General features: G+C 36.8%; 1 protein-coding gene across 1 annotated transcript in view; it reads right to left on the bottom strand.

Annotated features, from left to right (window-relative positions):
* Cog7 (conserved oligomeric Golgi complex subunit 7) overlaps positions 1 to 26,776 on the bottom strand; it is a 182,226-nt gene that overhangs the window by 102,668 nt on the left and 52,782 nt on the right. Inside the window, exon 7 of the mRNA XM_067147745.2 lies at positions 6,994 to 7,187. Within this exon, the coding sequence (XP_067003846.1) occupies positions 6,994 to 7,187 (194 nt within the window). The remainder of the gene's footprint in view (positions 1 to 6,993; positions 7,188 to 26,776) is intronic.

A 26,776-nucleotide genomic window follows, 5' to 3' on the forward strand; every position in this document is an offset into this window, starting at 1 on the left:
TTCTGAATACGTTGGAGTTTGCTATTATATTTCTCAGAGATATCGCTGTAAATTACAGCGCCGTAATCTAAAATAGGAAATACCATAGTTTGGATCAGCATCCTTCTCACCGAGAAAGGAAGATACGGCAAGTTTCGTCGAAACTGATGCAATATGCCAGACACTTTCTTGACCAAGTGCTTGGCATGAAAGGTCCAGGACAGAGTGTTATCCATTAGAATACCTAAATTCTTAACACATTCCTGATACTTGACTACAGAACCGTTTACAATTACTGGAGGAATGTCCCTGTTGAAAAGATTTGATAAGTTTCTTCGATATCCTAGAAAAATAGCTAAAGTTTTGTTTTCATTTAATAGTAAATTATGACTTAGTGTATATTGATGTAGTCTGTCTATATCTAGATTTATTTTACTAATACTTTCGACAACACGATTCACAGGAAAATGGTAATAGATCTGTAAATCATTGGCATACATATGATGTCTCGTGTAGCGTAAAACTCCAGGCAGATCGTTTATATACAGCGAAAACAAAACGGGACCCAACACGGAACCCTGAGGGACGCCAGAATGCACACTAGACCACTTAGAAAAATTTTGTTTGTCAAATACTACACGCTGAGATCTCCCTTTCAAGAACGATTCAAACCAAGAGAGAGCTGATAGAGATATGCCCATTGTGCGTAATTTAGTCAGAAGGAGGTCATGATGAACTCTATCAAATGCCTTACTTAAATCGAATAATACCAGAAGCGTTAGTTCCTTTCTGTCCATTGCAAACTTGATATCATCGGTGACTTTGAGAAGTGCCGTCGTAGTGCTATGGCCTGTTCGAAAACCAGACTGAAATGTGTTAAGTATAGAATGAGTATTTAAATACGAAGTGAGTTGTTGGTAAACAATCCTTTCTAATCCTTTACCTAATATTGACAAAATACTGATTGGCCTGAAATCATCAAATTTTTGAGGAGAAGGAACTTTAGGAACAGGTCTTATATTGGCCATTTTCCATACAGCTGGAAATACTCCTGATTGTAAACAGAAATTATACAGGTGAGCTATAACCGGAGTGATTATATCCAAACAGTTCATTAGGAGGGGATGTGAGATACCATCTGGTCCAACAGCCTTGGTATTCATGCTCTTAAATACCTTGACTATATCCTCTGGGTAAATGTACGAAAAGTGAAAGAGATCATGTTGAGGTTCTTTTGTGTTCATGTAACTATGAATAATTTCGGATATTCTGTGAGAATTGTTCACTGGTGAGATCCTTAAGAAATAATCATTTTGCAATTCTGCAGATATGAATGAGGAAGTATGTTGCGAATTTTTCTTAGCAATACCTAGTGATTTTATAGTTCCCCAGAGAGCAGACGGAGTTGTTCTCTTACTGAACAAAGAATGCATGTGTTTGACTTTAGCATCACGGATCGCGAGTTTGGTTTTATTACGCAAGATGCGAAAGGTTTCAAAGTCTTCAGGTTTCCTGGTTTTGATGTGCTTTCTTTTTGCCTTGTCCCGCGCAGAGATTAATTTCTTTATTGTAGACGTTATCCACGGGTTAGGTGGGTGTTTGGCTCGAATTAGTTTTAATGGGGCATGCTTGTCGTACAACGCGGAAATTAAACTATTAAATTTGATGACTTTATCATCGATATTACGCTGAGAAAATACTTCATACCAGGGAGCGGAAATTACGTCTTTTCGAAAATCTTCAGGATTAAAACTGCGGAAATCCCTAAATGTGATCCATTTTCTTTCATATTTGGGTGTCGATATAGAGAAGACAGCATATAGCATATCATGTCCAGAAAATCCACTCGCTGGGGTCTGCCCAAATTTAAGAAGGGTATCATTACAATTTGAAGCTATGGTATCGAGATTAGAATGACAATATGCAGTATGGTATGTGTCATCAAATGGTATTCTAGTTAAATTGCATGAGTCAAGTGCATCATCGATTACTACAGTTTCCGAGGACCCTGATCCAAAATGCCCATTCATATCACCTGCAAGTATAACATATTTATAATGAAAAACGTAATTATACATCGCCTCTACAAACGAATCCATGAAACCAATTTTGGGAGGACGGTAGATGCATGAAAATAATACTTTACCTATAGGTAATTCAAGTTCTAGGAAAATATACTCTGGCTTACGACAATATTCTGCAGGGGAGGTGTGAACTATTTTACATTTTATATTGCTCCTCACGTACACAGCCACCCCTCCTCCTCTCTTGCCCAATCTATCGTTTCTATATAGATTAAAGCCAGGAATGTTAATCTCTGAGTCCGGAATGGACCCCTTGAAAAATGTCTCACTTACAGCAATAACGTTAATATTTGAATCAACAAAGCAGTCAAAAAACTCATCGAAATGTACCTTATCAACTAATGACTGAGCATTTAAGTGAATTATTTTCAAATCAGAGGGATAGGTTTCTGATAGATCTTCAATGATTTTGTGAATTTCAGAACACTTAAGTTTAGAAGACATACTTGAATTTGGCTGGTTGCAAAATTCCAGAAAATTAATATTCAGTTATAGGTCCTAATAAAATTACATACAGTTTTAGATTACCTGAAGCAAAGTAGAGAAGAGAATACTGAATAGAACATACTAATTTAATTTCAGCGAGGAGAGATCTTTTTAAGTTCGACAGTATTTCTCACACGGTGTTTAACACCCCCTTGTAGTACGATAATTGTGCCATCAGAAGTCCACACCTGCTTTTCGCCAAAGATGGAAATTGCCTGTTTCAACAGATGATGTCTGGTAGAGGTAAGATCTTCACGAATCGTCACCTTGGATCCACGTAACAGCCTCTTCGCACGGAAAACTGCCGATCTCTTGGTGTAGGAGACAAATTTACATATGATAGCCCTTGACTTCCCAGACCCAGGGGAACCAACCCTATGCGAGCGGTCAATATCTTCAGCGCTTAAGGGGACTTTCAATTTTTGGGCCACATTGAGCACTAAGTGAGTTGTATCCTCACCAGATTCTTCGGGCAACCCAAAAATTCGAATACTGTTTCGCCTTTGGTATTGTTCAATTTCGTCCATTTTATAATTCAATAAAGACTTTAATTCCAGAATTTCATTTTCGCGAGCTTTTAACTCATTTCTTAAATTGCTGATAACTTTAGAATTGAAGTCTATTGTTTCTTTTAGTTCTTCACAAACTTTTTGTGCGAGAACTGTTACCAAGGGTTGAAGGAAGTCGCTATTTTGTAATAAGTTCCCCACTATACCTTGCACCAGGGTCACAATCTTGTCTTCAGTTAAATTAGTGTTACCTGTGATGTAGGAGGGCTCTGTGTTCGGCATGTTGGTGTTGCCGCTAGTTGGTGTTGTGAGGGAGAGCTGCTCACTTACAGCTGACGATCGTGAGGCCCGGGTCGAGCCAGATTGTAGGGATGGCGCTGCTTCCTGCGAGGTGGTGGTGGTCCCGTCAGTCTCCGAGGGAGAGCGCTTGCGTTCAGCCGAAGGTAGAGTAGCAGAAGGGTGGAGGGTTGACCGTGTTTGTGAACGCTGTCTGGTAACAGTTGACAAGCGTGATGTGGGAGTCGTAGCTGCTCCCTGACCCTGGACAGCTGAAGATCGCGCCACATTTCTTCTGTTTTTCTTACTTCCGGCCATACCTAACCTAACTTCGAAACTTATGGATTTAAAAGAAATAAATGCTATATTTCCACAACGAGATACACTGCCCTAACACATTCACAGGTCACTTTCACTTCACTAAATCAATGCTTGCACACAGGACCGTACTAAGAGTACTATACACCTTCAAAACACCTGGAATTATGAGCCGCAAATTACGCCACCATGACACTTGTTCTCGTAGAGACAGACCAGAGAAGTGGCCCTCAACGAGACATGCAGGCTAGTGATTGGCTGTTTAAAGTCTACTCCAGTTGACAAACTCTACTGTCTTGCAGGGATTGTATTCGAAGGAAAGTAGCTGCAGACAAGGAGAGGACTAAAGTGGAGCAACAAAGTACTCATCCCCTGCATGGCCATACATCTCCAGCCCAAGTCAAGAAAAAGTTTCCTACGAATGTCTGAGGAACTAACTGGATCACCTGACACTGCAAGAGTACAGCTTTGGAAAGCCAAGGTCCCTGTCATCCCAGGCCAGATGACAGTTGCAGAATATTTGCCATGTGGATGTTATGAAGACTGGTCTGTCTGGAAATCCTTGAACAGACTGAGGACAGGAGTGGGCAGATCCAAAGTCAACCTAGCAAGATGGAGCTATATCGATGCTAGCAACATCAGATGTGACTGTGGCGAATAACAAACTATGCAGCATATGCTCCAGAGTTCAATGTGTCCATCTTCCTTCACTGAAGGTGATCTTTTCCATGCAACACAGAATGCACTTGATGTTGCTATGCTCTGGTCAAGATTGGTATGAAGTGCTTTGATTTTTATCTGTGTTATACAGGGTCTATTTTTAGCTATTTCCGTGTGTCAGGGGAACACGCACAGAAGGCGACAGCGCGGCTGTGTGACTCATTTGCCAAGAGAGGTATTGCTTCATGACCAGCTAAGATGATCTAATGCAGTACAGTAGTGATAACCATTGCTTCACAGCATTAGTTTAGTTCAACATCTGTGGTACTGGTAACGTTGTCAATGTGTTTGCTTTAAAATAGCGTAGTTTTTGTAGGAATACTAAAGTAATCTTGTGTTTAACTAGTGATGTATACAGTAGAACAGCATGTATTCATTGTTTTGTGCTATGAGAAGCATTCTTCTTATACCGAATGCCTCATTTGATTAATTCGCAAATTTCCCGGGCTCCTCCCTCCCCATAGGAGTATGGTACGTAAATTAGTAAAGAAGTTCCGCACCACCGGGCCTATTCTTAACAAGAAATCATGCAGGAGACGAACCGTTTTAACACAGGAAAAGCTTGACAAAAAAGGAGCTCTCTTGGAAAAAAACTCCAACAAAATCCCTGTCGCGTCACGCCGTACAAGCTAATGTGTCATTATCTTCTGCCCACAAAACAACAAAACTGTTAAAAGCAAAACTGCACAAACCCACCCCTGCCCAATATTTAAGAGGCCCTGACAGTTTTCCTAGGGTTCGGTGTGGTAACTGGTTGCTTCAGTCAGTTCACGATGGGTATGTTGACCCAGAACTTTTATTTTATAGCGATGAAGCACGGCTACACGTAAGTGGCTATGTAAATAGTCAAAACAATCGCTACTGGTGTGCAGAAAATCCCCACCAGCTGCATGTCCGTCCACTTCATGATGTAAAGACAGGAGTTTGGTGCACAATAAGTGTTGCAGAATTATAGGGCCTAATTTTTCTGTGAAACAATACATGCCGATCGATATATAGAAAGGAGTAACGGTTACTTTATGCAAGGTAATGCGACGGTACACACTGCTAATCGGTCTATGGAGGTAATACCAGTATAGTTGGTCTGTTATTTGACATTTTAAATTTTCCAGCTAACTCATTCCTGGTTACCAGCGTTTTGCCCCAGTGTGCTAAATTGGGCTCATCAGTTGGTAAATAGCACACCTACCAAGACGCAAGGCAAATGAGTCACAGGCTGCGCTATCGCCTTCCGTGCGTGTTCCCCTAACACAGGGAACAAGCTAAAAATAGCACACCTACCAAGACCTCCAAGTAGCCTACACAGTGGCCTCCATGGTATGCACTAGCCATGCGGCTTGGTAGGTGTGCTATTTACCAACTGATGAGCCCAAATTAGCACACTGGGGCAAAACGCTGGCAACCAGGAATGAGTTAGCTGGAAAATTCATAATGTCCAACAATGGACTAACTATATTGGTATTATGCATTTACTAATTCGGAACCAATATTTCAGGTTCCCCATGGGAATCAACATCTTTATCACCTATGGAGGTAATATGGGAAGTTTTCGAAGATTGTGTGATTAATTATCCCCCTAGATCTCCTGATTTAAATCCCTGTGATCATTACCTGTGGGGGATGCTGAAGGTAAAAATGTATGTGAACAACCCTCACACAAGAGAACATTACACAAATTATTTCGAACATCACACGGGCTGAGATTCGCTGAGTGCTTGCAAAGCTATTTAAGAGGTATCAGGCATGTTTGACAACTGAGGGACAACATTTCGAACATCAAATGTAATGCCAGGTAGGTTTTATACTAATAGTTTCACTAGAAATGGATTTCTGTAAGTGTGAATTGCTGTGAGTAGTGTGGGGGAAAAGCGTGCATTATACCGGCTAGCGACGGAGTGTCATTACGCCTTTCAATTTAATTGTGATACAGTTCAATACAGAACATTGTGAAATTTTTATCTTTAAATGTCATTACACCAGCCATGCCGTACTCTGAGTGGTGCTGCAGAGCGAGCCGAAAAAAGACCCTGTAGTTTGTTATGTAGTTCAGAATGCAAAACTGAACTGTGTAAATGATATTTCCGGTACGATGATGATGATGATGATAATAATAATAATAATAATTTTTATGGACACATGGCCCGAATGAATTCAACACGGTTAACCAACCGCATTTTCACTTTCCTCCAAGAGAAAAAGGCAAAGGGGGCATGGTTCAGTGAGGTACAGAAAGATCTGCAGAAGATTGGGATCTCATTTGAAGATATCCAGGAGCATGTCCCACTTAAGAAAAAACTCCAAGAACATCAGAGTTTCCTACCAAAGCCGAAGATGAAAACTGGAAAGGCATGGACGGAAGAGCGAAAGGAGCAACACCGTATACGAATGAAGGAATACTGGACCAACATTAAAGCTCAAGGGAAACAGTTGAAATGACGTGGTCCTTAGTTGGCCGAAACGAAACAATAATAATAATAATATAAATTATAATATAAATAAATAATAAATAATAATATATTATTAAATTTGAGAAAAAGCAAGTCTGATTTAGATGATGTTGCAGAATAAAAGGTTGTAAATTAATTTGATTACACTCTGTGTATTAATTGAGGTTTACAAACCTGATCATGCCAGTTGGAAAGCAGAGCATCATAAAATTTGTGCACCCAATCAGCAACACCCTCATCTTGTTCCATTTCCACTAGAGTTCGCCACTGTTGCAGAAGTGATCCCTTCTGACACTTGTGATAATACTTCAACAACTGAGTCAGCCGCCCAATAGCAGAGAAAATACGTACATAAACACGGGATTGCTCTGCAGAAAAATAAAGCTGTGTTATTATACATAGGGTAATACATGATGGCCTTTCAGCACTCCTGTTGGATTTACAGTGGATTGTCTCGCCTTTGAGGCTGACATAATTTTCTTTGCAGAAGATCAAGGAACTGCTACTAGGCAAGTTGAGACCCTTAAGGAAACAGGTGGGAGAGCAGGTCTGCAAATCTTTGAGTAAACACAATATAAGAATTTGAACAAATCAGATTCAGCTGCAGGTGCCTATTCCACAAAAGTATGGTCTTGTACAATACAAGTGTGGGTTCTTGCAAAATGTGGAGTTGTATATTTCTGTTCCACAAAAGATTGAAAGTCTCTTGTATATTACCATTGAATTGTTACAAGTTTTACAAGTGACGACATATCAATAAGCATACTGTACTACGTCGTAACATGAATCAGCTGTTTATCTTCGTATTCCATTCGTTGAATTAGGTTATGCTTGTCTCATTTATAGTAATATCGTATTTTAAGGTAAGTTATGCAGCAAAGATTCAAAGAACTCTAATATTTCTGTGAATTTTGTAAAGTTACAATGTTATTTTTCAGTTTATTTCTTTGATGATAGGAATTTACTCCGTCATTATCACCCATTCTGTTCTTCCACGATCCTCGCATATGTTACGTGATAGTCCGTCATACCTTGGTCTGTCATATTAGGCCAGCAGATGCCACTAATAACGATATTCGGCTGCCAAACTTAATTGTTACGAAATTCCAAACTCTGCAGGAATTGTTAAAATGGTGTCAAGAGAAACTAAATTGTTCCTTTTGAAGGAAATAGAAAGAAGGAAAGATAATCTTTTCGGTGCATTCAGTGAGTCTGAAAAAACAAGACAAAATAAATGGTTGGGTAGAAATATTTGACTTGGGAAAAGCTCATGGAGCTTTTGAAGGGAAAAGTTGGACGTATGTAAGAGATATATTCTGACCTAATTTCAAGAAGGTGACACTAGTAAGTACGTTTTTATTTAACTCATTCATTTACATTTATATCAAAATTTTTGATTAGGTTGATTTTAATTTAGTTTAAATCATAATTTTAATTAGGGTAATTATATTAACATATACTACACAACAGTTCTTTATTTTTTTGTAGGCAAAGGTTGATAATCAAAGGCAGACTGGCACAGGTGGTGGAAACATGCCAAACTGACTGATATTGACAATAAAGTTTTGGACATTCTTGGAAAATATTCACCTTCATTGACAGCCTCAGTGTCCCCGAATCTTATGATGAATCACCCTCAAAAGCTGTTCTAGATATCTCCACCCCAACATTTTCCTGCAGTGAATAGAGGCAAACAAGGAAAACAGTAAGAGTCATGAAGAAAACATGGCAGAAAAGAAAGGAGGAAGATTGATTTGCAAATAGATTTCTTCAGCCAAAAAAAAAAAAAAAAAAATTAGCCCTTGAAGTGCTTGCATGGAAAAGCAATTTTGTGTTCAGCTATCTAACACTGTGAAAAATTATTATCCCGAATTACCTGTGGACAGTGTTGTAGTTTTAGAAGAAAGTAGTGAAGTAGTGATTGATTTAAATAGCAATACTAAGCAAGAGCAATACTAAGTAAGATTATGATATTGGGAGAACTGAATGCTCATGTGGGAACTGATAGAGTGGGATATGAGAATGTTCTGGGCCCACATGGGTATGATGATAGAAATGAAGATGGAGAGGAACTATTGGACTTTTGTATCAGAAATAACCTGATAATAAAGAACACATGGTTTATGAAGAGGAATAGCCATAAGATCAGCCGATATAGTTGGGATGGACAGTATGGAACACTCATCGATTTTATAATAACAGACCGAGACTGGGGAAGATACATCATGAATATGGAGATAATCCTCAGTGAAAGTATGGAAGGTGATCAAAAGATTATTAATTGTGGAATTAAAAACAAGTAAAATCCCTAAAATTGTACTGAAGAAGAAACCAAAGATCAGAATTTGGGAATTGGAGGAGGAGGATAAAAGAATTACATTCCAAGATTGTATAAAAATGATTGCCTAACTCGGAAATACGAAGTGGAGAAGAAGAGTGGGACAATTTAAGACAAAACATTTGTGGAAGCAGCAACTGAGGTATGCGGGGAAAACAAAATCAAAAGTTAAGGCAAAGGAGACACGGTGGTGGACAGACAAAATAAAAAAGAAATAAAAGAAACAAGGTAAATGGATAAGGGAAAGCAAAAAACATATAAGAGGGATGAGAATAAGGTAGAAAGGTTACATGTGGAATACAAAAGATTGAAACTACAAGTAAAGCGGAGTATCAAGGAAGAAAAGGAGAAAAGTTGGGGACAGTTTACCAACAAAATTGAGCAAGATAGTCAAGGAAATCAGAAACTATTATACAGAATAATAAAATCGAAAAGAATAAATCAAGAAAAAATAAACGCATTAGAGAGAGAAGATGGATCCATAGTACATGACGAAAAGGGTCTTCAGAAGGTGATGGTAAAGTATTTTGAAAAACTTTATAATGAGTATGACTGATCGGAGGAAATAATCCTGTTGAGGGTCCCATACACTGGAACCATACTCTAGTTGGGGTCTTACCAGAAACTTACATGCCCTCTCCTTTACATTCTTACTACAACCCTTAACACCCTCATAACCATGTACAGAGATCTGTACCCTTTATTTACAATCCTATTGATGTGATTACCCCAATGAAGGTCTTTCTTTATATTTACACCTAGGTACTTACCGTGATCCCCATAAGGAACTTTCACCCCATCAACACAATAATTAAAACTGAGAGGACTTTTCCTATTTGTGAAACTCGCAACCTGACTTTTAACCCCGTTTATCAACATACCATTGTCTACTGTCCATCTCACAACATTATCAAGGTCATTTTGCAGTTGCTCACAATCTTGTAACTAATTTATTACTCTATTCAGAATAACATCAACTGCAAAAAGCCTTATCTCTGTATGTATGTATGTATGTATGTATGTATGTATGTATGTATGTATGTATGTATGTCAGGTATTCAGCCCGAAGGCTGGTGCGATCCTCCAAAGCTCTGCCAACAGCTGTCATAGATAGCCTAGGCGTCACTGAAGAGGCGTACTAGGGAAATAAGGAGTGAGGTTATCCCGTTGCTTTCATCACCGAGCTGGAAGTTGCTATTACATATCAGTCTGCCAAGCCCACTGAAATGCATGCAACTGACCCTATGAGAGATATTTTCATACCATTCATAACAGGGACTGGCAGGCCCCGATTTACAAATGGGCGGACTGGGCATTTGCCCAGGGCGCCAGTTTTTAAGGGGCAACGGCGGCAGATCGAGTAATTATGGCCTGCGTGAGTAACGTCTTAAATTCATTACACTCAAATTACTTTTACTTTCCACAAATTATTCCAATTATTTTATTAGTCTATATAAAACACACTAAACTATTCAAACTTTAAGATATGAATTTAATCTATATATTTAAATTTTATGAGGAAAATTAAATAACTGCAAACAATAAGAGAGGTATTATTTAACTCGTGCGGGTGCTGGGTGGGCAATTGTAGTTGATGGCTTGGCAACCCTGTTAGTCTGCACAGCCACTGCCCTGTCTGTCATTGGCTCGTGACGGTTCGTGTGCGTATTGTTGTGTACATCCGCTCACCATCAACCTGTTAACCTCGCCTAGCCAACTCATTGTCTCGTGTGATTCTTACATGTTTTTCAGTATTTAATCATGAGTAAAAAGTTAAGTTGTGCTGAATACGAAAATTGCGCTGCTAAACAGCAGAGTGATGAACTTGAACTACTTAAGAAAGTGCCAAAAATGGAAAAGTTCTTTACTTTGACTCGTTTAACTCCAACCTCGGAATCGGAATGCCAAGACGACTTAACAAAATCTTCGACTTCGTCATCGGTCCCATTTAACTTTACCAAAGAAGACTTAAAAGGCCTAGATATACAGACTGCTCATCCCTGTACTAGTATTAAATTGAACAATGAGCCTGAAGTTGTCCAGGAGCCGTTTGGACTATTTCACAATCACAACCTGTGGTAACATTACCTAATTCATTTTCTATAAATGGTCCTATTACTTGGAATGTCAAGTTAAATTCAGTAGTTGAGAATGTTATTAAACATTGTCCAAAACAAAACATAATGGTGTATTTTTCGAAATCTCTGCGAACTTACAATGATGGTGAAAGAACATTGTCTCAAAACATTTTTAAGAGTACTCTTCCTAATGGAGACGTTGTTTTAAGAGATTGGTTATTGTATTCATGGTCAACTGGGAAATAATTCTGTATTCAATGCTGTTTATGTCAACCAGACAATGCAAAAACACATTTTTCTACCGGTCTTAATGACTGGAAGCACAGCTACGAACTACTGAAACATCATGAACATTCTCATGACCACAGGCGTAATGTTCTTACGTACATCACCAGACAAAAAACAGTTCAAGCAGGTTGATAGAATTCTGTTTACACAGTATGAAGAAGAGGTAAACTATTGGCGAAGTATAATCTCAAGAATAGTTTCTGTAGTACGATTTTTGGCAGTTAGGGGTTTACCTCTCCCAGGTGACAATGAGGATTTTGGATCAACTTCAAATGGTTTATGTCTTGGATGCCTCGAGTTAATCAGTGAAAATGACCCTTTCCTTGCCCAGCACATCGGGAAATATGTTAACAAAAGTCCAGGGCACACCTCATACCTGTCTTCTCAAGTATGTAATGAATTTATTGAAGTTATGTGGAATTGTATGCATAAAGCTGTAGTTGATGAAGTAAAAGAAGCTAGATATTACTCTCTTATTGTAGATTCGACGCCTGATTGCTCTCACACTGACTAGCTGGCTATTGTTTTACGATATGTACCTCAAACAGAGCCAAAACCTGTAGAAGGACTCATTAAGCTTTTGCCTGGAATATCACATACATCTGCTGGACTAGGAAAAGCTGTAGTTGACTGTCTTGAGAGTTTCAAAATCATCATCAAGAATTGTAAGAGCCAAAGTTATTATAATGCTTCCAATATGTCAGGAGCTTACTCAGGTCTTCAGGCCCAAATAAAGCAGCAAAGTCCCCTTGCTGAATACATACCGCCTGCAGCACATTCATTAAATCTTGTTGGTTCGGCTGCCGCGGTATGCTGCACTGCCACAGTAGTTTTCTTTGGCTTCGTGCAGGAGTTGTATAATTAATTTTCTGTGTCAACGTAGAGGTGGAATATTTTGAAGCAATTCTCGGCAAAAAACTGTATGCCAGTGGTAAAATCTTTATCAGAAACCACATGGTCTGCAAGAGCAGACGCTGTTGGAGCTTTGGTAAAAGGTTATGAAGAAATACGACAATCGTTGAGACATCTATCTGAAAACTCCAGTGTAAAACCTCCTTGTAGACTTGAGGCACAAAACCTTGAAACTAAATTTCAGAATTTCGAGACCACTTTTCTGTTAGCTGTGTGGAATGACATTTTGGAAAGAGATGACAAATGTTCTAAAGCGTGCAGTATGAAAATCTTAATCTTAAGGAAGGAATAAAACAATTGAAAACCCTGGAAGGATTCATCAAAACGAAAAGGGATGAGTTTGACATATATATGAGCAATCTGCTTTGAAAATAGGTGGGTGTGATGTTCCAAGCTACTCAAGAGTAAGAAAACGGAAAATATTTGCAGATGAAACACATGGGATTGAAGGAGACCCAGATGCAAGAACAAATGTCAAAAATAATGTGTTCCTTAAAATAATGGACACACTTACAGTAAACTTAGCAAGAAGGAAAGAAGCATATGAAGTCGTAGCTTCAAGATTTCAAGTGTTACCTCTACTATTGACTTACTCATCCGAATCACCAGAGGTGAAGAATGCTGCTTTGAAACTTGTTCACTGTACCCTGAAGACATCAGTCAAGATTTTGTAAATGAGTGTGTACACTTTCAAATGTATGTTGAACTCGAGAGATTCCAAAACTTGACTAAAGTGTATTCTTACATTAAAAAAAACAATTTATCAAGTATTTTTCCCAACCTTGAAATTGCAATTAGGATGTTTGTGACCTTTCCAATCACCAACTGTACTGCAGAAAGGGATTTTTCAGTTTTAAGCAGAGGTTCTTAATGAAAAGTTAAGCTCATTAGTTCTTATGTGCACTGAAAAAGACAACTTTGATGAAATTGTTCAAGAATTTGCTAGGAAAACATCAAGGAAAAAGTATTTTATGTAAAGTAGTATTATATACATTTAGCCTATAAACAAAACTTGTATTTTTAAATGTGATCGAAATAAATTACAATAAATTAATGATAATTTATGTGTCATATTTCTAAAATTATTTACCTACACATAAACCATCAAACTGAACCAACGGCTTTTTAAATAAAAATAAAAACAGCTTGATTCTTATTTGGCTGTTACATTTATATGGCTTGATAAATTTATTTATGAGAATTAACATTATTTGCATATTGTGCTGTTTTAAAACTCATAATCTTGAAAACTTTAATCTTTAATTTGTAAATAACATTTTTTAGAGGAACAGAAAAAGGAACAGTTGGGGGAGGCGCCTAAATATTGTTTGCCCAGGGCGCTAACTACTTGAAATCGGGGCTTGGGGACTGGCTGTATAAGGAATGGTATTACTAGCATCCCTCATACCTCGGTCACTTTCACGTTGGCTACCATGTTGCAAGTGACAACTCTCATGATTGGTCCATATTGAAACTGACTATAAGCAAAATTATCACAAAAATGATTTATTTATTATCACCACCTATTTGATACAAGCCACGTGTTATGCGGTTGAAATTTACATAATACTATGTACCATTTCATTGCCCGATTTGCGTCATGATCGGGAGTTGCATCCCTAATACTTGCCATGCATCGCGATAAAAATGACGGAGGTTACATAATGGAAGAGAAAATGCAGATATAACTAATCAAGTAGGCCATGAGTTAATATTGCGACGATCGGACCTTAGCAATCCAAATGGCCGTGATAAGAGAATCAGATTGTTGTCCCGAGTAAAAAAAAAGACGACACTTTAAAAAAAAAAATTTGGTATTGATCATCAGAACGAGATTGTCAGCAAGAACTGATATTCAAGAAAAGAAGAGGTTGAATTTACAGAAGAAATCTGCGAATAATATAACTACGGCGGTGAATAAGCCATAAAGTACGAAGTGAAAGCATCGGGCGTGAAAGAAGTGAATCGCCCATAAGATTTGCCAACACGAACTCATAGCCGAAATTTTAAAGAAGAATTAGAGATCGGCAGCTTATTCTTTAAGCTAGCGACAAACTAGAAATACCGAAAGTATTTGGGCTAAATATTGCATCTTCACGAATAACCTACTAGATAGCTAAAATATATATATTCGAAATTATTTATTCCCTAATGCTATCTTTTATTATGTTTTTTACCGCACGTAATCGACGGAGATACGATGGCTAGCTAAACCACAAGAATGGGATCGCAATCCGGTGGGAGCCCGTGCCAGCCGACATCACCCACACCCGAGGCCAGTCACCAGTAACCAATGATGACGTGAACCGCAAGTCGAGTCGGGAGGCAGAGATCCAGAATGAAGACCATCCCAGTCGAATAACGAAAGCAAGATAAGTCAAGTTCCTTATATTTAAATTCTCGTAGTTAAAGTTACGTATATTTGAATGAACGATAGTAAATATTTAATTTAATACATGATTGCAATATGGTTAATGTTTAATTCTTCAAGATAAAATTCTATGAGTAGGGTCATTAAAAAGGAATCCTTATAGTTTATTTAAGATACGGAGTTAGGTAGTCTTTGACGTTTCAAATCTATAATCAACGAGTAGGAGTGCTTGTTTATTTTATGTGAAGCTTTGAAAACCGACGTTATCGATGTAATTCTGAAGACTTATGCCTTTCACTGGGTAATTCAACTCCAGTCCAATGCAGAATGGTATTAGACCGTCTTCTAAATTAATAGAATTTCATTTGACGATAATTTGACACTAAAAGTAAGTAAGTAGAACCTGAAATATTAATACTCGCATTGTTTTGCTGAGAATATGTGATTGCTTGTGTTACGGAATGCCGTAAACCCATGATAGATGATGAGAATATGTGAATGGATTATACGTATACTGCACTACAGTTAGAGCAACGAATGATTTTGTTAGGTGGAATCGTTGTTATGACCGATAATCTTTAGAGATTATAAGCTAAAGAATGGAGATAGGGAAGTGTATAAGTAATAAGGAATTATTATTGGCAGAATGAGTATTTAGAGAAATACGAATAGATTGGAGCAGTTGGTAATATTTAAGCGACATAATGCTAATGTTACGTTACAGTTGATGTTTTCGTCGTGTGAATTACGTAGCAGTATACGAAGTTGGGTTATGTGGCACATGCATACGATTCTAAGAGGTAAATGAATTTACAGGCTACTTATGGTATATGGTCATCAAAAATTATATCCTAAAACAAGGCATTCGCGACTGAAAGTCAACATATATTTATTTATTTTTTCAATTGAATCTCACATAATAAACTAAGCCTAAGTTGAAGTTCTGTCGAACGCAGGTTTGGAGGGAGGAAACGTCTTCATGACTAAAATGACTACTGCTTATGGACAGGCAAATTTCCGATACCATTTTCTGTTTTAATTTTGCAGAAAGATGTTTATTTACGAATGGAAGTATTGCATTCCTAGATGTTTGATTAGCTTGTTTGCATACGTATGTTATGGTAGGCTAATCCTATTTATTTATTTTTCAGATGGTTTTATGACCGAATTAGTTTACCTAGTATAAAGAATATTTCATTTTCGGTTTTATTTTGAGTCGATATATATACATATATATATAGCTGTATGGTGATTCTTGAACCATATTTATGGAACTTACTTATGTTGTTTTCGTTATTACACAATGAAGACTTGAGAAAACAAAGAAAGCAAAGATCATAAATTTATGAATTTTTTTTTTTTTTTTTTTTTAGGATATACAAAGAAACTCTAACGTTATTATAATGATGTCTAGTTGATATTTGAGTGATACTTAATTAATATTCTTGATATTTCGACATTATTCCGCCGATATTTCATGGAATTTCAGTCACTTCAGTGACCTTTCAATAATTATTAAGCTATATTGAAACATTATTCCGCCGATATTTCTTGGAATTTCAGTCATTTCAGTGACCTTTGAATAATTATTACGCAATATTGAGACATTATTCCGCCGATATTTCATGGAATTTCAGTCACTTCAGTGACCTTTGAATAATTATTAAGCAATATTGAAACATTATTCCGCCGATATTTCATGGAATTTCAGTCACTTCAGTGACCTTTCAATAATTATTAAGCAATATTGAGACATTATTCCGCCGATATTTCATGGAATTTCAGTCACTTCAGTGACCTTTTCAATAATTATTACGCAATATTGAAACATTATTCCGCCGATATTTCTTGGAATTTCAGTCACTTCAGTGACCTTTCAATAATTATTAAGCTATATTGAAACATTATTCCGCCGATATTTCATGGAATTTCAGTCACTTCAGTGACCTTTCAATAATTATTAAGCAATATTGAAACATTATTCCGCCGATATTTCTTGGAATTTCAGTCACTTCAGTGACCTTTGAATAATTATTAAGCAATATTGAAACATTATTCCGCCGATATTTCTTGGAATTTCAGTCACTTCAGTGACCTTTCAATAATTATTAAGCAATATTGAAACATTATTCCGCCGATATTTCATGGAATTTCAGTCACTTCAGTGACCTTTCAATAATTATTAAGCAATATTGAAACATTATTCCGCCGATATTTCATGGAATTTCAGTCACTTCAGTGACCTTTCAATAATTATTAAGCTATATTGAAACATTATTCCGCCGATATTTCTTGGAATTTCAGTCACTTCAGTGACCTTTCAATAATTATTACGCAATATTGAAACATTATTCCGCCGATATTTCTTGGAATTTCAGTCACTTCAGTGACCTTTGAATAATTATTACGCAATATTGAGACATTATTCCGCCGATATTTCATGGAATTTCAGTCACTTCAGTGACCTTTCAATAATTATTAAGCTATATTGAAACATTATTCCGCCGATATTTCTTGGAATTTCAGTCACTTCAGTGACCTTTCAATAATTATTACGCAATATTGAAACATTATTCCGCCGATATTTCTTGGAATTTCAGTCACTTCAGTGACCTTTCAATAATTATTAAGCAATATTGAAACATTATTCCGCCGATATTTCATGGAATTTCAGTCACTTCAGTGACCTTTCAATAATTATTAAGCAATATTGAAACATTATTCCGCCGATATTTCTTGGAATTTCAGTCACTTCAGTGACCTTTCAATAATTATTAAGCAATATTGAAACATTATTCCGCCGATATTTCATGGAATTTCAGTCACTTCAGTGACCTTTCAATAATTATAAAGCAATATTGAAACATTATTCCGCCGATATTTCTTGGAATTTCAGTCACTTCAGTGACCTTTCAATAATTATTAAGCAATATTGAAACATTATTCCGCCGATATTTCATGGAATTTCAGTCACTTCAGTGACCTTTCAATAATTATTAAGCAATATTGAGACATTATTCCGCCGATATTTCTTGGAATTTCAGTCACTTCAGTGACCTTTCAATAATTATTAAGCAATATTGAAACATTATTCCGCCGATATTTCATGGAATTTCAGTCACTTCAGTGACCTTTCAATAATTATTAAGCAATATTGAAACATGATTTTCACCGATATTCCAAGGTGTTTCGACCATTCCAACGACATCTCGACAATATTTAGGGGATATTTTACAAGGTTTTAATAACATTTCGATGAATTATTAGTATTTCAAAAATATTGAAACGAGATTGTAATGTTAATGTCAACAATTTTTTTTTATATATGATAAGAAAATTATTGAATTGTATCTCAATTTGGAATTGGAATTCCTAAGAGTGTAACAGAATATGTAATTGTAATTATACTTCACTCCAAGTACAACGAATTTTTTTCAATAAAATAGGAGATAAGGATTTCAACTGGAATTCTTGTTATTTATTCAATTCATCATTGGAAGAGGTATTAGATGGAGTAATTATAAATAATCAATAGATAAAGTCAAAGATCTATTTTATTGTTGACTACAGTTAATTGGAATTGATTTTGCGGACGGATTTGGGGAAAAGGCTGTGCATTACTCAGTTGAGTCCACGATATATAAAAAGGTTAATTGAAATGAGTATCCCTGAAAGGTATTGTGCAGCGAACGAATATATGATTTGATGATAAAATATGGTTCTCATGTGTTATTCACCGAGATAAGCCAGTATCGATGTAGATAAATCAATGCACATGTTGGATGGGATGGAAGATACAAATGATTTTTTTTTGCAGATACAGATGATGGTAATATGATTTGGTCGCAGACCTAAGCTGATGTAATTATTTTATTCTTATCTGCGCGTCGTCCTTAATTTTTAGGAGATGATTATATTTATTTGTCCATCCAACATTTTATATTAGAGTATTAGCCGGAGTATTTGAGGCAGTGAGGGAAAAGGCACAATACGAATAATGTACCCCGTACGGTGCATAAATTGGCGCCCATTCGTGGAGCAGAAACTGAGGATACCCAGGGGCACAGCATTAACATGGAAGTAAAGTGAGGACACCCAGTCCGATGATGAGATGAATAATGAGCATTAATTTGCTCTCATTGTTAAAGCAAGGCTGTGGATGCTAAACCAAGTTATTAGTTAACTGTTAGCACATTATTTGACAATGCCGAGCAGTCTCTGGAAAATAGCTGCGACATTAATTAACGCTCGTCGTTAGAGAAGAATAATTGCAATAATTGACACCCAGGAACGAAGTAAAACTGAGGAGATGTAACATGAAGAGTTAAATAGAAAATGGTGGATGTGAGAAAGATTTACCCAGATATGAAGCAGAACTGATAGGAAGCAAATGATTGAGAGTCGATAATTATGAAGGAAACTTAGAGAAGAAGGAATGGAGAACTAAGCAAAGAGTCATATGATCGAGAATGGGAGTTGAAGAAGAAGTGGATGATAATGATAATGAATATGTAGCAGAAATATTTCAGATAAATAGTTAGTTAAGATAGTTAATAATGTTAAGTTAGATCGCTGTATGATTTTTGTTTTCTATTAAGGTAGAGATAGCAAATAAGTTAATAAGTCCCGAAATATCAAGAATGATTTCTTTGTTTTCTCAAGTCTCATAAATAACTGGGGCGATGGAATGGTTGGTTATGTGGGGAGGACCGGATTGTTGATCTCATACTGAATTGAAATACTGATATATTTTATTGGTTGTAAACTATAAACAATTAGCAAAATAGAGTCTTTAGCGAGGTTGAGCAATAATAGACATAAAATGGCGACTATTAATCAATTGAGGTCACAAGTTGAGGAATACCAAAAGGAAAAGGATGAGGAGATAAACAGAATAATCGAGGAGTTTGAAAAGGCTAGAGAAGAACAGAAGGAGAGATTGAAAGAAAAGGAGGAGAAGATAAATAAGATAACCGAGGATCTAGAGAAGACGAAAGAAGAACAAAAAGGAATGATAGAAATGTTACGAGAAATGATGATGAAACAAGAGGAGAGGCAAGAAGAAAGACAGAAGAAGCAGTTAGAAGAGATATTAGGAAGACATCAGCAGAAGCAAGAAGAATATCAGCAGAAGCAAGAAGAATATCAGCAGAAGCAAGAAGAATATCAGCAGAAGCAAGAAGAAAGGCATCGAAACCAGATGGAAGAGATAAGAAAAATGGAGAAGAGACAAGAGGAAATGATAAAGACAGGAATTGGAAAAATTGAAGAAGAAGTTTCCAAGATGAAAGCCAGATTAGATGATCTGCAAACAGAAATGATGGAGAAAATGGAAGACAAGAACAGAGAGATCTACGGTGAAATAAATAAAATTAGAAGCGAACTAACGGAAAGTAAGAATTGTATCCAAGGATTGAAAGAAGACGAGATCAAGAAATTGACCGAGAATATGGAATCGATAAGTATAGATTCTCAGGAAAAATGGAGTCAATATAATGAGGAGTTAAAGAAGATAAATGAAAATGTAATGTCCACAAACAAAACTGTGGAGGATAAATTCACTCTAGCACATGACCAGATTGGAAGCAAAATGGAGATGATAAATGATGAAATGAGAAAGAATAAAAACGAAGCAGAAGAGAGAATGCTTAGAACAGAGCAAGGAATAGACGAAATGAAGAAAGAGATTCAGAACATCAGAGGGGAAATACAGATAACGAAAGCAGAGGTATCAAAACAATTAAACGAGCAAAGGATGGTGGATATACAGATCAACGAAAGAGAAGGGACACCCACGATAAGTGGAGAAACAGAACGAAGTAGCAAGGACGTGATGATTGGAAATAATGGGAATGGAAGCCCAGCGATAATCAATATCATCAAAACTTACGATGACAGACCTAAGCATTTCAATAACTCTGCAGCAATGTCTCCGAAGAGATTTTTAAGAGAAATGGAAGAGTACTTCCGGGAGAATAGAATTCCCGACGAGAAGAAGCTCAGAGTAATTGAGAAACATCTGGATGCCAATCCGAACGTATGGTATCAAGCATTTAAATATACATTTCACGATTATGAGGAATTTAAGATTGCTTTCTTAAAAAGATTTTGGAACCCAGAAATCCAACAAAACCTTAGGCTGGAACTGTATTCTAGAAAATATTCATCAATAGGGCAGACTAGGTACAGCGATTATTTTTCGTACCAATTCCATAGGTTCCAAGACCTAGATTCAGCGCCCAGTGAGTTGGAAGCGATAAGAACTATTCAGAAACAATTCCCTCCGGAAACTCAAAGATTGCTGGCGGCGGCAAATGTAAAATCAGCAGTGGAGATGGAGAACATATTGAGGCAACTCGATATGACATCTAGTCATACAGCGCCAAAAATAAATAGAAATACAAGTAACCAGGAGGAGATAAATGTGCTGAACTGGGAAAACAATCAGAAAAGATCGTTTCCTGAGCGAAGAGATACCGATAAGAATCCCAAGAAAAGGGAATATAGTGATGACGAAGGGGGATTAAGAGAACAAAGCCGATGTAAGTGTAAACAGAATGGTAATGGGAATGAAAGGCAAATACATGAAAAATTTGTGCCTTATCATCGACCATCCATTCAGTACAGAGACGGCAGAAATCGAGGCAGTTTTAGACGAAATACAACATATCGAGGAACACAAATAAATAATCACTATAATAGAGAAAACAGAAACAGGCAATATAATCAAAATTCAAGGAGAGAAACCCAGGAAAGGAAGAAATGGGAGGATGCAATTAATAACCAGAACATTAATGGGGATTTAGAAGGAGCCGAAAGTTTGGAGCTCCAAGAATTTAAAAGGAAGAAGAAAGACGAACATAAACTAAACCCAGATGCCCAGACATACGAATTGGACGTCGGGAGTAAAAAAAAAAAACGCCGATGTTGAATTAGCAAATGAAATAAGTTGTACTTGGAATGAAACAAATAACAAAATTGGAAGTTGGTACATATTACAAATCGAATCGTGGGACGTAGACCCAGACGAGTTAGTGGATGAACCAGTGGAAAGAAGTAAAGAAAATAAAGCACGTTTGCCTATTATTGTGATACGAGTGAATGGATTGAAGACACACTGTTTAATCGACTCTGGGGCAAGTATTAGCGTCATATCGAAAGTATTATTCGACGAAATCAGTCGAAAGGAGAAGGTACCCATAATACCAATTGCCCAGACAAAGATACGGGGAATAATACCCGATAAATCAATTGAATGCAAAATACAAACATATTTGAAAATCAGGATCGGCGAACTAATATTCGAACAACCATTCATAGTGATGAATAAAATAAGATACAATGTGATCCTTGGGATTGACTTTATGACAACTACAAAAATGACTATAGACCTAAGAAAGCAAGAAATAAGGTTTCCTATCACTGAGGATGATGGAAAGATAATTAAAGAGAGAATTAAATTGAATAACGTGATTCAAGACATAGAACTTATGAAATTCGAAGGATTGGAAGTACAGGGGCTAATGGATGAATATGAATCAAGCGGGAGACTGACTGAAGCCGAGAGCGGAGAAGAAATAATACAAAGTTTGGAAAAGATTTTAGCGGTCGATGAAGAAAAAGAAGAACCAAGTTTATGGAAAAAAATTGCTGAAACCAACCTAGAGGCCAAAGAGAAGCTGAAGTTATACGCAATCATAGAGAAGCACTCAGAGATATTTAAAGACAAACCTGGTCAAATACCGAATTTTAAATATAAAATAATTGTCAACGATTGGACACCGTTCAAAGGAAAATTATACGATGTTCCCGAAAAGTATTTTCAAGAAGTAAAGAAAATTATTCAAGAAATGATGGATGACGGAATAATCGTTAAAACAACAACACCATATCTGAATCCGATCGTTATCGTTAAAAAAAGTAATGGAAAGCTAAGAATGTGCCTAGATGCTAGGAGATTAAATGAAAAACTAATCCCAGAATATGATCAAGTCCCAAAGATCAAGGAAATAATAAGGAGATTTAGAAATATGAAATATTTCACAAGCCTAGATTTTACTTCGTCATTTCATCATATATTGCTAGAAGAGAAGTCCAGACTACTAACCGGTTTTATGTTCAACAATCAAACTTACGCGTACTGCAGATTGCCCTTTGGACTAAAAAACAGCTGCGCTGTGTTGATAAGAGCCCTGGATAGAAATTTGTTACCTGAGGTAAAAGAATACGTGACGTGTTACGTAGATGACCTGGTATTGGCAAGTGAAACATTTGATGATCATTGTAATAAACTCGATCGGTTATTAGAGAATTTAGAAAACACAGGGTTTAAAATCAATTTGGAAAAATCAAAATTTTGTCAGGAACAAATTTTATTCGTTGGACATGTCATTGATGGAGATGGGGTAAAACCGAACCCAATAAAAATTCAAGCGATATGCGAATTCCCACGCCCAATGCGGATCAAACAAATCAGGCAATTCTTGGGAATGACACAATTTTTTGCCAACCATTGCAAAGGGTATACGGAAACGGCAGCACCTTTGCAAGAGTTGTTACAGGCAAACAAGAAATGGAAGTGGAACGAAAAGACCGAAGAAGCGTTCCTCGCAATGAAGAAATTATTAGCTAATAGCATAAAGCTGGGATATCCTGATTACACTAAGGAATTTATAATACAGACTGATGCTTCCAGTATAGGAATTGGTGCTTACTTATATCAGGAAACGACTGAGGATCCAAAGAGTCGAACCTATTTAGCATTTGCCAGTAGAAAATTACGTAACCATGAAATCAATTACACGACGACTGAACAGGAATTACTAGCTATTATATATGCCCTACAGCAGTGGAAGAAGATAGTATACGGTTTCCCAGTAAAGATCCGAACAGATCACAAAGCCTTACAGTTTGGGTTAAAAGCAGCCATGTCGAGTGAAAGAATTACACGATGGATGTTATTTACGCAACAGTTTAACATTAAAATCGAACATTGTAGTGGAAAAGACAACATTCTTGCGGATGCACTTAGTAGAAACCCGGTAGAGAAAGAACAACTTGTTCAACATATTGAATTGGTACAACAGGATGAAGAATTTCTGGGAAAACTAGGGGATATCGCACTATTGCAAAGAGCAGACGAGAACCTAATATTGGAGATCAGGAGAATTGAGCACGATAACTCAGAAAACGGGGATTTACAAGATGAAAGCAATCCATTTGTATTAAAAAACGGAATGCTAATGAAACGTATTAACAAGGATTTCAATAAATTGAGAATAGTAGTACCAGCATCATTACAAAAAGGACTAATCTGGCATACTCACAGAATAATCGGACATGGGGGAATAGAAAAGGTAACGAAAACAATACTGGAGAGGTTCACATGGAAAGGAATCACGAAAAACATCAAGGACGTGATTAAAACATGTGATATCTGTCAAAGAACAAAATACAATTCATTCCTAACCAAGCATCAACCGATAGCTATAATACCAACAGCACCGAGAGAAATTTTTGCAATGGACATATATGGAAAGTTGCCAACAGCTGTTAGAGGACATAAATATATAATCGTTACCATGGACGTATTTTCAAAATTCACAGTATTACAACCAATCCAAAGAGCAACATCTAAGCAGGTGCTTAAAGCAATAAGTAGAGACATAATACCTCGAATGGGGAAGCCGAAAAAAATATTAACTGACAGGGGAACCCAATTTACGTCAGTAGAGTTTGAAGAGATGATGGAGAACCTGGAAATTAAACATATACTCTGTTCGGTCAGACACCCATCAGCGAACCCCGTAGAGCGATGTATGCGGGAAATAGCAAAATATTGTAGAATATATTGTTCAGAAAGCCATTGGAGATGGATCAACGTTATAAATATAATCGAGGAATGCATGAATAATACTATCCATGAGTCAACTAATCAGATACCCCGTATGATACACTTGAATGAACAACCACAAAGACCTTGGGATAAAGTTATAGGGGAAAATGATGAACCCAACCCCAGTAGCGTCGAGATCAATCAGATGGTGACAGCCAAACTCGTAGAGCAAGCAAATAAACGGTTAAAAAGGGTCCAAAATAAAAAGTTCCATCTACCCTTTAAGACTAATGACAAAGTATTGATTCGAAAAGCACCTAATTCCAATGTATCAGAACGAATATTCGCGAAATTTGTTCATTTGTATGATGGTCCATACGTAATAAGGAAAGCGTTAGGCAACAACGCATATGTAGTCGAGAACTTAACTGGAACCTACAGGAATGTATATAACGCATCTAGTCTAAAATTGTATTATGAAGAAGACCAGGAATAGGATCTAAATATTAAAGAAAACACGTTATTAAGTTTATGTGGGACGATCTGAAACAAAAGGGTCAATGAAAGCTCCATTTTTTATACAGAAGTAGAAACGAAATAAATATACTGCAAGCAGTACATTTATTTACCTTTTGACGGGGAAGTAAAATGTACCATTTCATTGCCCGATTTGCGTCATGATCGGGAGTTGCATCCCTAATACTTGCCATGCATCGCGATAAAAATGACGGAGGTTACATAATGGAAGAGAAAATGCAGATATAACTAATCAAGTAGGCCATGAGTTAATATTGCGACGATCGGACCTTAGCAATCCAAATGGCCGTGATAAGAGAATCAGATTGTTGTCCCGAGTAAAAAAAAAGACGACACTTTTTAAAAAAAAATTTGGTATTGATCATCAGAACGAGATTGTCAGCAAGAACTGATATTCAAGAAAAGAAGAGGTTGAATTTACAGAAGAAATCTGCGAATAATATAACTACGGCGGTGAATAAGCCATAAAGTACGAAGTGAAAGCATCGGGCGTGAAAGAAGTGAATCGCCCATAAGATTTGCCAACACGAACTCATAGCCGAAATTTTAAAGAAGAATTAGAGATCGGCAGCTTATTCTTTAAGCTAGCGACAAACTAGAAATACCGAAAGTATTTGGGCTAAATATTGCATCTTCACGAATAACCTACTAGATAGCTAAAATATATATATTCGAAATTATTTATTCCCTAATGCTATCTTTTATTATGTTTTTTACCGCACGTAATCGACGGAGATACGATGGCTAGCTAAACCACAAGAATGGGATCGCAATCCGGTGGGAGCCCGTGCCAGCCGACATCACCCACACCCGAGGCCAGTCACCAGTAACCAATGATGACGTGAACCGCAAGTCGAGTCGGGAGGCAGAGATCCAGAATGAAGACCATCCCAGTCGAATAACGAAAGCAAGATAAGTCAAGTTCCTTATATTTAAATTCTCGTAGTTAAAGTTACGTATATTTGAATGAACGATAGTAAATATTTAATTTAATACATGATTGCAATATGGTTAATGTTTAATTCTTCAAGATAAAATTCTATGAGTAGGGTCATTAAAAAGGAATCCTTATAGTTTATTTAAGATACGGAGTTAGGTAGTCTTTGACGTTTCAAATCTATAATCAACGAGTAGGAGTGCTTGTTTATTTTATGTGAAGCTTTGAAAACCGACGTTATCGATGTAATTCTGAAGACTTATGCCTTTCACTGGGTAATTCAACTCCAGTCCAATGCAGAATGGTATTAGACCGTCTTCTAAATTAATAGAATTTCATTGACGATAATTTGACACTAAAAGTAAGTAAGTAGAACCTGAAATATTAATACTCGCATTGTTTTGCTGAGAATATGTGATTGCTTGTGTTACGGAATGCCGTAAACCCATGATAGATGATGAGAATATGTGAATGGATTATACGTATACTGCACTACAGTTAGAGCAACGAATGATTTTGTTAGGTGGAATCGTTGTTATGACCGATAATCTTTAGAGATTATAAGCTAAAGAATGGAGATAGGGAAGTGTATAAGTAATAAGGAATTATTATTGGCAGAATGAGTATTTAGAGAAATACGAATAGATTGGAGCAGTTGGTA

This window comes from Anabrus simplex, chromosome 5 (assembly GCF_040414725.1).
Source record: "Anabrus simplex isolate iqAnaSimp1 chromosome 5, ASM4041472v1, whole genome shotgun sequence".
Classification (NCBI taxonomy): domain Eukaryota; kingdom Metazoa; phylum Arthropoda; class Insecta; order Orthoptera; family Tettigoniidae; genus Anabrus; species Anabrus simplex.